The following is a 13,113-nucleotide window of genomic DNA, read 5'->3' as shown; positions in this document are numbered from 1 at the left end:
GGCGGCGAGGACGCCACTTCCTGTCCTCCGTGCGGATACGAAGGCCCGCGCGAGTCCTTTCATCAGCCGGATTGATCAAATATCCCTACAGGAATGCTGATGGAGTCGCCGCTTGCTAATCGGAATTCTCTCTGAAGTGAAGCTGCTCTCCGCTGAGCGTCACCCTCCATAAGTAATCAAAGAGAGGCGTGCATGCTTGAAAGTTAACCGGGACAACTTTGAGCGACGAGGCGGCCTAATGAATGGCGCGCGGCGGCCCACCGCAAATGCAGTCCAAGCACCAAAGTCCGTTGGAAAAAAGGACAACTTTAGCGTGTCACACAAGCTCAGCACTTTATTTTAACAGTCGCTCAGTCATATCTTGCGCTCCTTTGTTCTAATCAAAGTCCAAAATGGCTCCTGGATCTTCTCGGGTGTCCTGGTGATCTTTGGATCTGGTCATCAAAACCCAGACAAGGCGTCTTCACTGGAGGCCACACAAATGTCCTTTGGAGAAAGTGCCAACTCGTACATTTTTCCCCGTGCCCATTTTTTAAATTTGCTCCTCTTCCTCCTCCTCTTCTTCTTGATCCAGGTCCCGAGTTCTTTGTGAGTCTGTCTCCTCTCTGGTGTCCTGGTGATCTTAATTACAGGCCCCAGGAGAGGCCCCTTTGCATCAGAAGACATCCAGCTTCTATTATGGGCTTGGCATTTGTTCTTTGTGCCCGTGCTCTTAAATTACACGCTGCCAATCGTGGTAGGCACGGGCGACGCCAGGACGGCTAAGGGACAAGTTGAAGGAGGGGTGGGCGGCGATGGCGGCGGAGACGCCGGCTTTCGGGGCTGCACTTGCCAACTGTACCCCCCCCTTCCCGTGCCCCTCTTTATCGCCAGATAACTTATGCAAAGCGGCAGATGAAATCCATTCCCATTCAAGTCGCGCTGATTGTCAGAGTACGCTCGCATTCCTTTGAGAGCGTGATTGACCGGCTGAAAGGCGACAAATTAGGGGGCCTGCGCCGTCTTTTCTTCCCGTCGGTCGCCGGGTTTATTTGCGGCAGATTCACCCGGGCCCAAAATGAAGTGAACTCAGGCGCCGCTGAATGGGGAGAGCTATGATTGAATAATTGATTTCCTTTGTGTGGCCTGTGTTTAAGAGGGATAACTCGACATCCTTTGGAGTGTAATGATTATAATTACCGCCATGACTGGTCATGTCAAATATGACACAAGAAAGGACTGTTATTAACCTTTATTCTCCACCAGGAGACCAAAAAAAAAAAATCCTCTTGTCTCTTGCCTTCTGCGTAGGGTTTTTACAGGCGGGTTGGAACGCTCGGACGAACTGCCAAAGGTTGACGGCTAATTGAGTGTGCAGTCGGCGACTCGCTTTTGGGTCAGGCGGCGAAGCAACGGCGTACTGGGCCTGGAGATGGAGAACTGTTACCTGGGGTCTTGAGGTCAGAAAGACGGGTTGAAGGTCAGGGAAAATTTGACTCCGGTCTGGACGTGGCCGTGCTATACATTGTTCTTCTGCCATCTCTTTGGAATGGGAGCAAAGATGAACAGGGGTTGGCGCTACATTTGAGAAACGCCATTGATGTGGATGGAGATATATTTGGACATCTTCCCAGTGACAAGCACACGCTGCGGTCATGTGTCAGCCGCCCAGCGGGACATGTGACTTTTTTTTTTTTTTTTACAAGAGCGCCGATTAGCCTGTCGCGCACTCGGTCGCGCGGAAGTGAAGGCGCTCGTCGTCTGGAGTTGCCTAATGACTTCCTAATTCCTCATCAAGGCATGAATGTCCCTCCACAGCAGGTGGACCGGGCGCGGTGGCGGCCTGGCGGGGTGCCATCCAAGAACAGGTGCCGAGCACCCGCCGTCCGTGGGCCTCAATTAACTCCTTCCGGAAAAAAGCCCGCTCACCTACTTGCGACGAACGCTAATCATGTTGATTTTGACAGTTGACACAAAGGAAGCTGGAAGACTTCGATTTTTTGGGGGGCTTATTTAGTTTAGTAAATAAAAACGTTTGTGAAATTTACGCAGCAGGTGACAGCAAAATGGCTGCCAATATTCAAACACTGCAATTGATTTGATACATTTGCTCCACCTCAGCAGGCAACTGAATATTGCACAATACTTTAAAAAAATAAAACATTCATGGTTCCAATGTGAATTCAATTAAACTTACCATGGGGTGGTTAATGATTGCTTACCTTTTGTCCTTTCCAAGTTCAGCGCTACAATTGTTTACATAATACACCATAGAGATCAAAACTAACCTTATGGTTCAATTGTGGCCACTTTTGAAACACATAAAACTTTTTTTTTGTAAACAAATATTGAATTGAATCATAGCTTGGGTAAAAAAAAATAGGTTTCATTCCAGACTCAACACTTGTACTTGTACATTTATAATTAAACTTTTCAAAGATATACTTTTAAACTTTTAATCACCAACATATACATTTAAACTTTTAATCACCAGCATTTACATCATTACTTTTCGGCCAAGGGAGAAGTTTCAAGCACTACTGTAAAATCGCATGTGAAAAGGCAATTACACACCAACATTCAAATAGCGTACTGCCGAAAACAATGTAATACACATTTTACTTCTTAAACTCGGCAAAATTCTGTCAATGTAGTATTAATTGAAGAGCAGACAATTGAAATAAATCTGTTATGATATGCTAATAATGAACGAAGCTAAATGCTAATTTCTTTAGCGTAGCATCTTACCTGTTGTGAGTCGTCTTAAACTTTCTGATAACGTCCCCCGTAGCTGGCATAAGCGTCCTGAAAGCACAACTTGTATTAAAGGTGTGGTCTAAAAATGGACTAAATGTGACTTTTTAACGTTTTGGGCCGCTTACTTCGACGCTTTTCTTCATGACGTGAAACATTCTGAGCAAGTGTATTGCCCTTTTGATATGCCGCCCCTTTGAGGAGAAAGAAACCCAAGTCGTTTTAACGTTCGTTTTGCTAGGTCATATTATAGTAACGTAGCAGGTCTTAAAGAGTGTAAAACACCATACAAACACAATTTATATTAAATGTGTGGTCTGCTAACAGTCTAAATGTAACGTTTGAGCGTTAATTGGAGACATTTTGGGACGCTTACCTCGACGCGCGTCTTCTTCTTCTATGAATTAATTCTCCGGGGAAAGTGTATTACGATGTGAAGGTTGATTGGCGCCCTCGTGTGGGGATACTGAAGACGTTTACATTTATTTTAGTGGCCCTCAAAGAAGTAATCTCACGTTCTTCATTCTCTTATTGAAACATATTTCTGTATTTGTGGTTTACACATTTCATTTTTGAAATTTAAATTTTAAATAAAAATACATTTTAATGTATATATTCATTTAATTAAAAAAATATATATATTTTGTTGTCAAAATACCTTTAGGAATTAAATCAATGTTCGCGTCATAGGCCTCAGATACAACTGAGTTCCACTCCAGCACACCCGCCACCCACCTTCAGAATATGAATGAATGCATATATTTCATGCCTTCACTTTTCACTTGAATGGTATCCCAATACTTTTGCATCCAACAGCATATCCGCCATCCGTCATTCCATTAGCCCTGTTGGCATGGTGCCAGCAACCGGGGCTGTGGTCGAGGGGCGACTCAGGGACGTCCGAGGGGGGTCCGAATCGCTCTGTCACTCACGGCGCCGCCAACCGCCATCCAGTCATCAATCGTGGCATGTAAGCATCCAGCCAACAGATGGAGGCCTGGCAGGAGGGGATGAGGGGGTGCCCTCAGCTTCCAACCTCACACAGCAAAGATGAGCCACCAGCAGTTATCATGGCCAGGCCCTCCTGTAGTTAAGTTCTAATGTCATCTGTGATTAAGTAAACTCCAAACGGACGTGTACAAACTAGAGAACACAAGGAGGTCATGTCATGGCTACACAGAAAAAAAACAGAGGGAAACTTCCCATTATGGTATTCAGAACTACAGGGTATTAGTATGCATTTATTTTGCTTTTAATAAAAAAAAAATAGTCTTGAAAATCTTTACATTTCGACTTTTTAAGCGGGCTTCTATAATGGTAAGATTATATTATTAGAATTTGTTGTGGAACAACAAAATAAATGTCTTGGTTGCAGCTAACATAAGAAATAAACCCCCTTGTGCCGGATGGCGAGCAAAAATAGCGATTAAGACGGATAAAGATGTCTCGCTGTCTCGGGTGAGATACGTAATGATATTCATAAAAGAGACCACCGACTGGGGGGGCTTACAAAAAAAAAAAGAAAGAAAAAAGTGTTCCTAAGCAACAACAACATACACGCTCACAACAAGCTGCATCTTGGGAAATTTTGACCGGATTGGGACGACGCAAATGGGAAAAGCTTTTTCAAAGTAGGCCATGTTATGTGTGCGTGTGCCGTCTCTGCGGACGCAAACACGAGCCATTGATCAATTAAACATGAGAGCCTTAATCATCAGCCAAAGGTTGAAGCGGAAAGAGGCAAGCCTCAGCCATACGTACACTGGTGCCTTGAGATACGACTGAACCCACATACGACCTTTGCGAGACGCAAACCACCATTTGGTCAAATATTTGCTTTGGACTTGCAAGATCTCTGCTCTGTGAGGTCAAAGTGGCCTCAACTCACTTCACAACAAGCAGCGTGTACATGTTCTGTTTTTCAAGCAAACTTATTCTTTAAAAAAAGATCAATTCTACAAATACTACCAATGCAAAAAACGGACATGCTACTCAAACTCAATACGCTTATCTTCTGCTGGCAATATTGCAATATTCTATTACGGCAGCTAACAGCTGTATAGACTGATATCTATGTTATACTGCCCTCAGGTGGCCATGTGGCGCACAACAGAAAAAGCTGCGAAATGGCCGTTTAGTAGTATTAGTAATCTACTTTATAAATTGAGTGTCAGCTCTTCAGGTTGTTACCATTTCGGGTTTTGAGTCCATCCATCCATCCATCCATCCATCCATCCATCCATCCATCCATCCATCCATCCAAAGAGAAAGCAGGTAAGTGTTTTTTAAACCATGCCAAGTTTGTAGTAGGTTGCGTCACCTGTCAGCACGTTGGAAGTTGATCATGACGCCTCGTTTCCCGATGGCCTGCACCAGCACCACCTAGAACGAAAAATGGTCAAGGACTTGGATTTGTCAAGTTTGTCTTTGCAACAGGTTCAAAACCTTCTAAGCGCTCTTCACCAGTCGATTCACGCTGCGGAAAGCTGGTCCTCTGGCACCCTCTAGTGGACAAAAGAAGGAAGAGCATGCACATGCTGAAATACATGTGTCAAACATTTGGACGTGTCTATTTCACCAGTGAGGAATGCAGGGCAGCACCGGACTTCTCTCCAACCACAGGTCCTTACTAGTCATCATCTGACATCCTGGAGGAGTTCATGTGGATAATAACGCTGCAAATATGGATGTAGCTGTAAAAAAAGCTACACATTTCCACGTTTTGCACACACCCTACCCATGATGGTTGTCATCCGGGAGAAGTAGATCTTTTCTTTCTCAGTAAAATCAAATAATCAGTCGTTTTTCTATTTTTAATATCTATTTGACGTACATGCAACGCCCCCCCCCCCCCCACACACACACACACAAATACAGTACAGTTAGAGTAATGTAGAACATTTGATGAAGACTTAATGCCCCAAACTCAGTGGCGAGCGCACTAGTAGGCTTTCCTTGAACAGCTGAATATTTGCAAACAATCTCCACACGACACGACGTCAGCTGACGACAATGGCTACGAGGGGAAAACACATTGACGTCCACCACAGAAGACAGTTGGTGTTTTGAAGCTATGCAGGAATTTAGAGGGAATTCACACACACACAAAAACGGGTTCAATGAAATGTAAAGTTGTTGTTAGATATGTTTAAAAAAAATAAAAATAAAAGCCAGCAAGTTTTGCAAATGATGGACATGTCCCAATAAATTCCATAGAGCTTTAAAGTTATGGTAGATTTTTTGAAAAATATTTGTAGATATGTTTAGAACAACCTTAGAAAGTCCTCGACCAACATTTGCAGGGTTCAGGCTTTGGCCTCCAGCAGCTCCAGTAAGAGTTTGTGCATGGGCACGCGGCCGTCCCGCTTGACGCCGCAGAAGTGCTGCACGGCTCGGGCGGCCGTCTGACGCAGCAGGGGGAGGCTCATGATCAGCTTGCCGGCCCGCCGAGGCTCCTGCGCGTGCCGGCTTGCCTCGTAGTCCTGCAAGGCCCCCTGCAGGACATCCTGGAGGTGCTGGACCGCCTCAGAGTCTTCCACGTGCACCGAGTCTGTGGGCGGCGGACAAAAAGAGAACATCAACCTTCACTGCTTCACCATGCAAGTCATTCATTGGACTACCTGAGTTGACCAACGCGATGGCCTTGAGGAGCACAAACTCTTCCCTCTCCAGCCGGATGCTTTTGTACTTCTTGACCAGCTGCAGGATGGCGTTGTTGAGGTCCAGCAGGCCGGCCATCTTGGACCGGTCCCGGTCCATCACGTAGTCGTCGGCGTACGCCAGCCGCTCGTGCAGCGCCAGCGAGCGGAAGACCACGCGCAGGATCAGGATCTCCATCCAGCCGCTCTGCAGGAGGCTCATCTGGTCGGCCAGCGACAGCGACGGGAAGCCTGGCGGGAGGCCACATGGGGTCAAGCTTGGGCTGCATCATCCTCGTCACGGCCCAAAGCCAGCGCCGGGCTCCACTCGGCCTCCATCAGCGTCAATGTCGCCCAGACGCCGTCACCTCCCCCGAGGGCCGAGGACTCAGATGGCTCATACCGAGCCTTCGGCGGTCGCATGATGCGGGATCGTCACTCGGCCCCGAACATCATGATGGCGCCGTGACGCTGACTTTTGGATTATTATTTGCTATGTCTCATCTATGTATCATTGGGCCTACAAAGGTCTGTCAGAAGACAGCGGGCCTACCTGGGATGTGTTTGGCCCAGCCGATGTTGACCACCAGCTCGCGGTCGGCCAGGTCGCACAACGTGGTCAGCGCCTTGATGTCGCTGTCGGGCTCCGTCGGGTCGGCCATGGCCAAAATGGCGTCGGGTTCGGCCAGCAGGAGCAACGACACCACTTGGTTGGTGGTGTCGCTCGCTGGAACGTCGGCGAAACATCAGGATTCTTCCATTTTTGTTGCGAACGGATCCAACTTACAGGTTTTCTTGTGCAGCTGGCCATAAGAGCAGGTGCCGTCGTCAGCGTCCACTCGCCGCTTGTACTTTTGCCGACCGCCTCGAACGCGATCCAAACGCACACCTACGAGACCCAAAAAAATTACGGAAAACCTTTTAATAGGTGGACAAAGCGGACACAAAAACGTGAAGAGGGTGAGGAAGGTATTAAAGAAATGGATTGACTGCCCTTTGACCTTTCCCGGATGTCACGGCAGGGGAAGCAAATACTAAGTGTGGATTAGCCCGGTCACTTGGCAGGTGCCGGTCCAGAGGTCACATGACTCTAAGTCAGTGCCAGTGTGTGTCTGAAAGAGTTTTTGTATTTTTAGGGTGGCTACGCTAAATGGGAGAAGCGTGCAATTATTTGTCATGTAGACACGCAGCGGTGGGGGTGAGGGGACCAGCTTTCCGGCGCCACGGGAACAGAATGGGTCAGCTGGGTCGTGCCGCGGGACACGCCCCCACGCACACACACAGACCCTCGAAAGCAATGATGAAAGTGTCCCCGAAATAGATGAAGAGACGCCAGAGTGCGTTTACACTTGTTTGTTCTCCACACAAACTATTTCTGGCCTGGCTTCCTGTCGGCACATTCCCACATCGCAGAGGAGCGAATCTCCAAATTCACTTGCCGGGGTCTTTCATTTGCGTTCCGAGAAGAAGCCAGTCGGTTTTGTCTTGTCCTTTTTTTGTTATAGGAGCATCTCACCTGTCTGGGCCTTTATTGCGCCCTCTCCTGGGGCGGAGGGCGTTACGAGGCAAACTCGCCTTTCACGCAACGACGGTTCCCGTGGGGCATCTGGAGTTATTTACGAGAGTGGAGGAGGGAGGGGGTCCGGGATGATGCGCGGAGTCTTATTAAAAAAAAAGATAATGGAGGCATGCACGCATGTAGAAATGTCAGCTCGGGCTGAGTCATTCAACAAAGTCAGACAGAGAAGAAAAGGAGCCATGGCTGCAGTAGGACGCCGCCAATGTTTTCCTTTTGGCGTCACTTCTAAATCGGGACAACAATATGTCAGCGGGCACACGCGCCAGCACCTGACCGCTGCTACGCACGCACACGTACAACACGTCACTCAAAGCTTGCAACGGAAAAATACAAATAGGACGAGAGTGAGCTCGGTGCGTTCGGGGGCTCACCTTCCCTCAGCATGCCCACGGCCAGACACTTGACAAAGCGACACGCCTGGCACGACTTCCTCCTGCGCTTGGTGATTTCACATTGGTTGGAGCCCGGGCAGCTGTACTCGATGCTGCCTGAGTCGCAACGACAGCACGGTTGAGTTGCGTTTCAATTGTCAGTAGAAGGCGTGGCGTGGCTGACCCTGGATGGTCCTCTTGAAGAAGGCCTTGCAGGCCTCGCAGGAGGCCACGCCGTAGTGGTAGCCCGAAGCCACGTCGCCACACACCAGACACGCCCGCTTGGCCGCCGAGCCCAGCAGGAATTGGCATTTGACCAGGGCCTCGTCTTCCGCCAACCTCGCACCCAACAGACAAATGGAAATTAATCAATCCATGTCATTCGATTGCAAAGCAAAGAAAGGCACCTGATTGGCTCTCGGCCGTGAGCGGATCCCAGATCCTTGCCGTGGCCTTTGTCCAAGCTGGAGTTGGTGGATGAGGACGAGGCGGCGGGGCTGGGCCGGGGCGGGCTGGCGTCACCCTGCGAACTACCGGGGCTGGACGGCTCGCGCTTGACAGAGGCGGGGCACGGCGGGTCCGGACCCCTCGCCGACATCCTGCTCAGCTCTCTGCGGGACGACAAACAAGGCCACCGCTGACCTTCTGGACTGGATTCATCATGACAATTGAGGTTCCACCGTAGCATTCATTCATTCATCCATCCATTCATCCATCCATCCGAACGGCAGTTTGTGATTGGCCGCATTATGCAAACGCAGGCGGCAAACCGCCAGACTGCTTTGCTTTCAAAGAGGGGAAATGCCCAAGCAAATGTAGGCAAATACACTGGGCTCTGTTGCCGGGACATTTTATTAGGGACACCTCCACAATTCAATAAACACGAGAACAGGACGAGCAATTTTGCATCGCTAAAGTTGCTGCCATCAAAACACACGAGTGGAAGTCAAAATATAAAGTGATCGGGAGTACGTTGAAGCACGTGTGCGTGCCAGCCACACTAAAAAAAAAAAAAAAAAAAGCATGTGTCTTCATAAACACCCTGACACATTTCAGCATGCAACTGTTTGTCGTCAGGCCCACTTGGGAAAAAAAAGAAAAACTCCTCTGCTGTCTGTCACTCACATGAACACATGGATGTGCACGCACACACACACGCACACACACATGCACGCACACACACGTCAATCGGCTTCCTGCCATGAAAATGCCAGTGGCATGAACCACAACTCATTTGCTTGGCAAAGGCCTTCGGTCGCTTTTAAGCGTTGCCTGAGTAAACGGCGGCCACGCGCTACTGACGCCTCCACAAAACCGCAAACACACACACACACACACAATTGTTGTGTGCAGCATTCTGAGCAGAAAAACAAGGTGTGCAATTTTCAATCGTGAGTAGCTCCCTCTAGTGGAAGGCGAGAGAATCACTCAATGAAATACAATCAATTCAAAGTAAGACATTTTAAGCAAGGTAGAACGACGCTTGCACTCTGTTTGAGAAAATCCATATTTTCACTTATCAGATGTAATAATATTTTTCGAAGTACAGTTCAGCTGTATTTAACTTTAAAGTCCAAATTGTGTCATTGTTTAACACTTAGCAACACCAAGCGTGTTCAAGCTCAAGTTGGAATAGGGTGCATTTCTCTCCGGCATTATTCCATCGCTCATCCTTTTCCAATCCACTTTGAGACTATAAAAAAAAAAAAAAAACAATACAGCACAAGGCTCTCTAAAAGGACCCGTGGTAACCTTGGCGATCCATCACAGGCGTCCAGATTGACTTGTCAAGCACAGAGTGACGTATACGTGCGGCCACCCTCTCGCCATTAGAAAGCACAACAATTTAGCTGGGCTAATGAAATGGAGAGGAGATCATGTGATCTTCACCATAAAAAGCCGTCAAAAGGCGGGCCGGCGTCAATCAAGGTTAGCGCACTTCTTTTATTCCGTCACCAAAATGAGGAGGAAGGCCTGTCTGTCACAACATTTGGATTTACATGTCATCTATTTTTATCATCGGAACAATTGCTCACTTAAAAAGAAGCGCTGTCCAGAAATCAAAATAAATATGAGCCCTGCTAATGAGAGCCCCCTTGTGCGGGAGTCGTTTCCTACCAAACTGGTTCTGGTCATTTACCATCACTAGCAACAAACAAGCCGGCCGCCTAACTGTAACCACTGCAACTATTACCATCGCAAACAAACCTGCGCATCGGCACGGAAACACAATTCCACCCTGGGACAAAGAAAAAAAAACAGTCCAACACTAAATTCAAGAAGTATCTTCATAGCCTGGCAAACTTCATCACAAACTTCAGATTAATAATGGTGGTGTTCCACCAGGCTCTATATGAGGTCCAGAGATTTCTCGACATTGCACTCCATTTATTTTAAGAAAAAGACCTCGATGGTGCGTACTCACTGTGCGCCAGGGTGGTAGGTGAAGCACTCGGGGAGGTAGAGGTCAACTAAATCCATGTGGGATTATGCCAGCATGTTCTGAGGAAGCAGAAGAAAAAAAAGATCTCCTTTGCTATGGAGCAGTGGTCATCAGGCAATGTCACGGCTCCTTGTGAGCAAAGACGGCCCTCGTCAAGGTCCGACCGCAGCTTTTGAAAGGCCCACCACCCCTCCCCTCCGCCAGACGCCCAGCCGGAGCACCATTGGTTCCGGGCTCGGCCAATGGCAGCCGGATCAAGTCAAATAAGAGGCAGTACGAGGAAGTCATCATGTGATGGATGACATCACATGAGGAGTCTTTCACAAATAGTTAGAACAGAAAGAATAACTAACTAATCCGTTAGTGCCGGTCAACTTTAGATTACAAATCTGTGAGAAAGCAACTCTCCACTCGTTTTGAAGCTTTTGGACCGTGATTATACAGAGTCATATTTCAAAAAGATATTTTTTTTTCTCTTGTGTGTATGCCAATCGGGTCTTAGAGCGTCTGTCACTTGGCGTGTGGATGATGACCAGCGTCACTTTGGCACCCGGCCGCAGCTGATTAGCTCAAAGTATCACACCGGCTCTAATTCACTTCAAGCCTGCTGTGCTGTCCTGATGTCTCCAGGAAGACGGCGAGGAGTTCTCAAAACAGATTTGATGAGAGAAGGCCTATGTGCCTTTAGGACGCGGAGGCCTGGTGAGGTGGCATCAAATAACATGCGAGTGTCTGGATGTGAGCTGTGGCTTACAGCAGCTCCTCCAAAACCATCACTTTATCAAATATGATGTCGCGGGGGGGGGTGGAGCCGAGCTGCACGCCATTTCTGGTAAAAATGCAAGTGAATCACACAACCTATGTGTGTCTGCTGATGATGTCGACACACACACAGAGGTACACAAAGAGGAGCATCAGGATGCCGATGGAGTAAGTGTAATCTACTTAAGTTTGGTTCTGACTCGCAGCCATCCGTCAATTAGCAAGACTGAAGCAAAGAGTCTTGACAGTGTGTGCAAACATCATCGTCTCGGTACACTGCAAATGCACGCAAACGCACGAGGCGGCTCAGCCGGGGGAAAGTAGGAGAGCGGGCAAAATAAAACCACGGCCTAATAAAGAACATCGGGCCCGTTAGTTACAGGGAGCTGATCCAAAATAGATCCGAGAGAATCATATGGATTGGCCAACGGACGGCCGTTTGGAATTGAATCACAGTTGTTTTATCAATATGGATATTCAAGGACGGGTCAAAGGTCACAAAAATGCACATTTATTACATTAGATGGCCTGAAGTAGGAAGGTTGGTGAAAATAAAGGCCTGTGTGGCGATTGAGCTGCTTGCTTTTGCTGCCCTCTTGTGGAGGAATGCGGAAGTGGTCGGACCGTCACATCTGATTTCTTCTTTGGATTTCTTGCAATATTCTTTACAAAGTCGCCGCCGCCATATTGCGCTGCAATTCACCCAGACTACACCTGCTTTTTTTTTCCCCTCACACACATCGACCATGATGATAGCGCGCACACACCTGAGCTTGGGATATGAGAATTTTAATTTCTTTGCCCACAGGTGGTTTGTTTATCGCCGGCTGCCTGCCAGCAGGTCGGTAATAAACAAAAAAAAAAAAAAGTAAGCTCCACCTGCACACTCTCATGAGGTCCATTGTAAAAACGAGAATAACTTTAGTGAGTTTACAGCCTGTCAATCAAAACGGAACACTTTTATCACGCTGAGTGGGCTTTTCCTGATTTTGTTAGCAAACACATCATGACACCCCCCCCCCCCCCCCCAAAAAAAAACCCACAGACCTCACCTGGAAACCTCGCCTACATCACCTGGGCCGTCCAATCTTCACGCTGTGGGGAAGGTGAAAGCAAAAAAAAAATCAAACATGGGGAAAAAAGTCAAGATTGAAAGAAGATGCCGCCACCTCCTTCCTTGCTTCTCTTTCAGGACGCCCTGCTTGCTCCACGTCTGCAGTCAGTCAGCCTCAAGGACAAATGCTCCGCTCTCCTCGCCGCCGGGGGCTGTGTGGCTCAGCGATGCTGCAGAAACACACACACACCAACACACACACCTTCCTTGCACAGCGTTTGAGTTCACCTACCCGCCTGCTCGCTTGGTTCACTGGGGACTCCTCAAAGTGTGAAAGTGCGTCGGGGAGAAAGCAGGAGACGGAACACTCCCGTTTTCTTCTCGAGACCAGACTGTTCTGGTTGCCGCGGACGGACCAGCGAGCGGCAAAGTCAGATGAGATGATGGGAGGAGGATGGGAGGAGGGCAAGACTCAACCGTCCTGTATTTGTCTTTTGTTTGTGACCTTGAATAATAATCTCTGCTATATAGTA

The 13,113-nt window shown here is 48.1% G+C and overlaps 1 protein-coding gene across 1 annotated transcript; it reads right to left on the bottom strand.

The window, feature by feature from the left end:
• Positions 1 to 5,565: 5,565 nt before the first annotated feature.
• Positions 5,566 to 10,946, bottom strand: LOC133146609 (estrogen-related receptor gamma-like). The gene is made up of 8 exons (XM_061270502.1): positions 10,747 to 10,946; positions 8,729 to 8,932; positions 8,506 to 8,660; positions 8,322 to 8,438; positions 7,159 to 7,260; positions 6,925 to 7,098; positions 6,354 to 6,623; positions 5,566 to 6,283 (listed from the first exon to the last, which is right to left on the bottom strand). The coding sequence occupies exons 1-8, from the start codon at positions 10,800 to 10,802 to the stop codon at positions 6,039 to 6,041; spliced, it is 1,323 nt and encodes a 440-aa protein (XP_061126486.1). The 5' UTR covers positions 10,803 to 10,946; the 3' UTR covers positions 5,566 to 6,038.
• Positions 10,947 to 13,113: the final 2,167 nt, after the last annotated feature.

The sequence above is a fragment of the Syngnathus typhle genome, linkage group LG22 (genome assembly GCF_033458585.1).
Source record: "Syngnathus typhle isolate RoL2023-S1 ecotype Sweden linkage group LG22, RoL_Styp_1.0, whole genome shotgun sequence".
In the NCBI taxonomy this organism is placed as follows: domain Eukaryota; kingdom Metazoa; phylum Chordata; class Actinopteri; order Syngnathiformes; family Syngnathidae; genus Syngnathus; species Syngnathus typhle.
The sequence above is the reverse complement of the archived record's forward strand: the minus strand, read 5'-3'. Positions and strand labels throughout refer to the sequence as shown.

What these genes read in the sequence shown, in the direction of transcription:
- LOC133146609 (XM_061270502.1), bottom strand. Translation starts at nt 10,802, where the DNA reads ATGGATTTAGTTGACCTCTACCTCCCCGAGTGCTTCACCTACCACCCT. An exon ending in CTTCAAGAGGACCATCCAGG is followed by an intron (nt 8,439 to 8,505) that starts GTCAGCCACGCC and finishes GTTGCGACTCAG; the next exon opens with GCAGCATCGAGTACAGCTGC. An exon ending in CATCGCGTTGGTCAACTCAG is followed by an intron (nt 6,284 to 6,353) that starts GTAGTCCAATGA and finishes CGCCGCCCACAG; the next exon opens with ACTCGGTGCACGTGGAAGAC.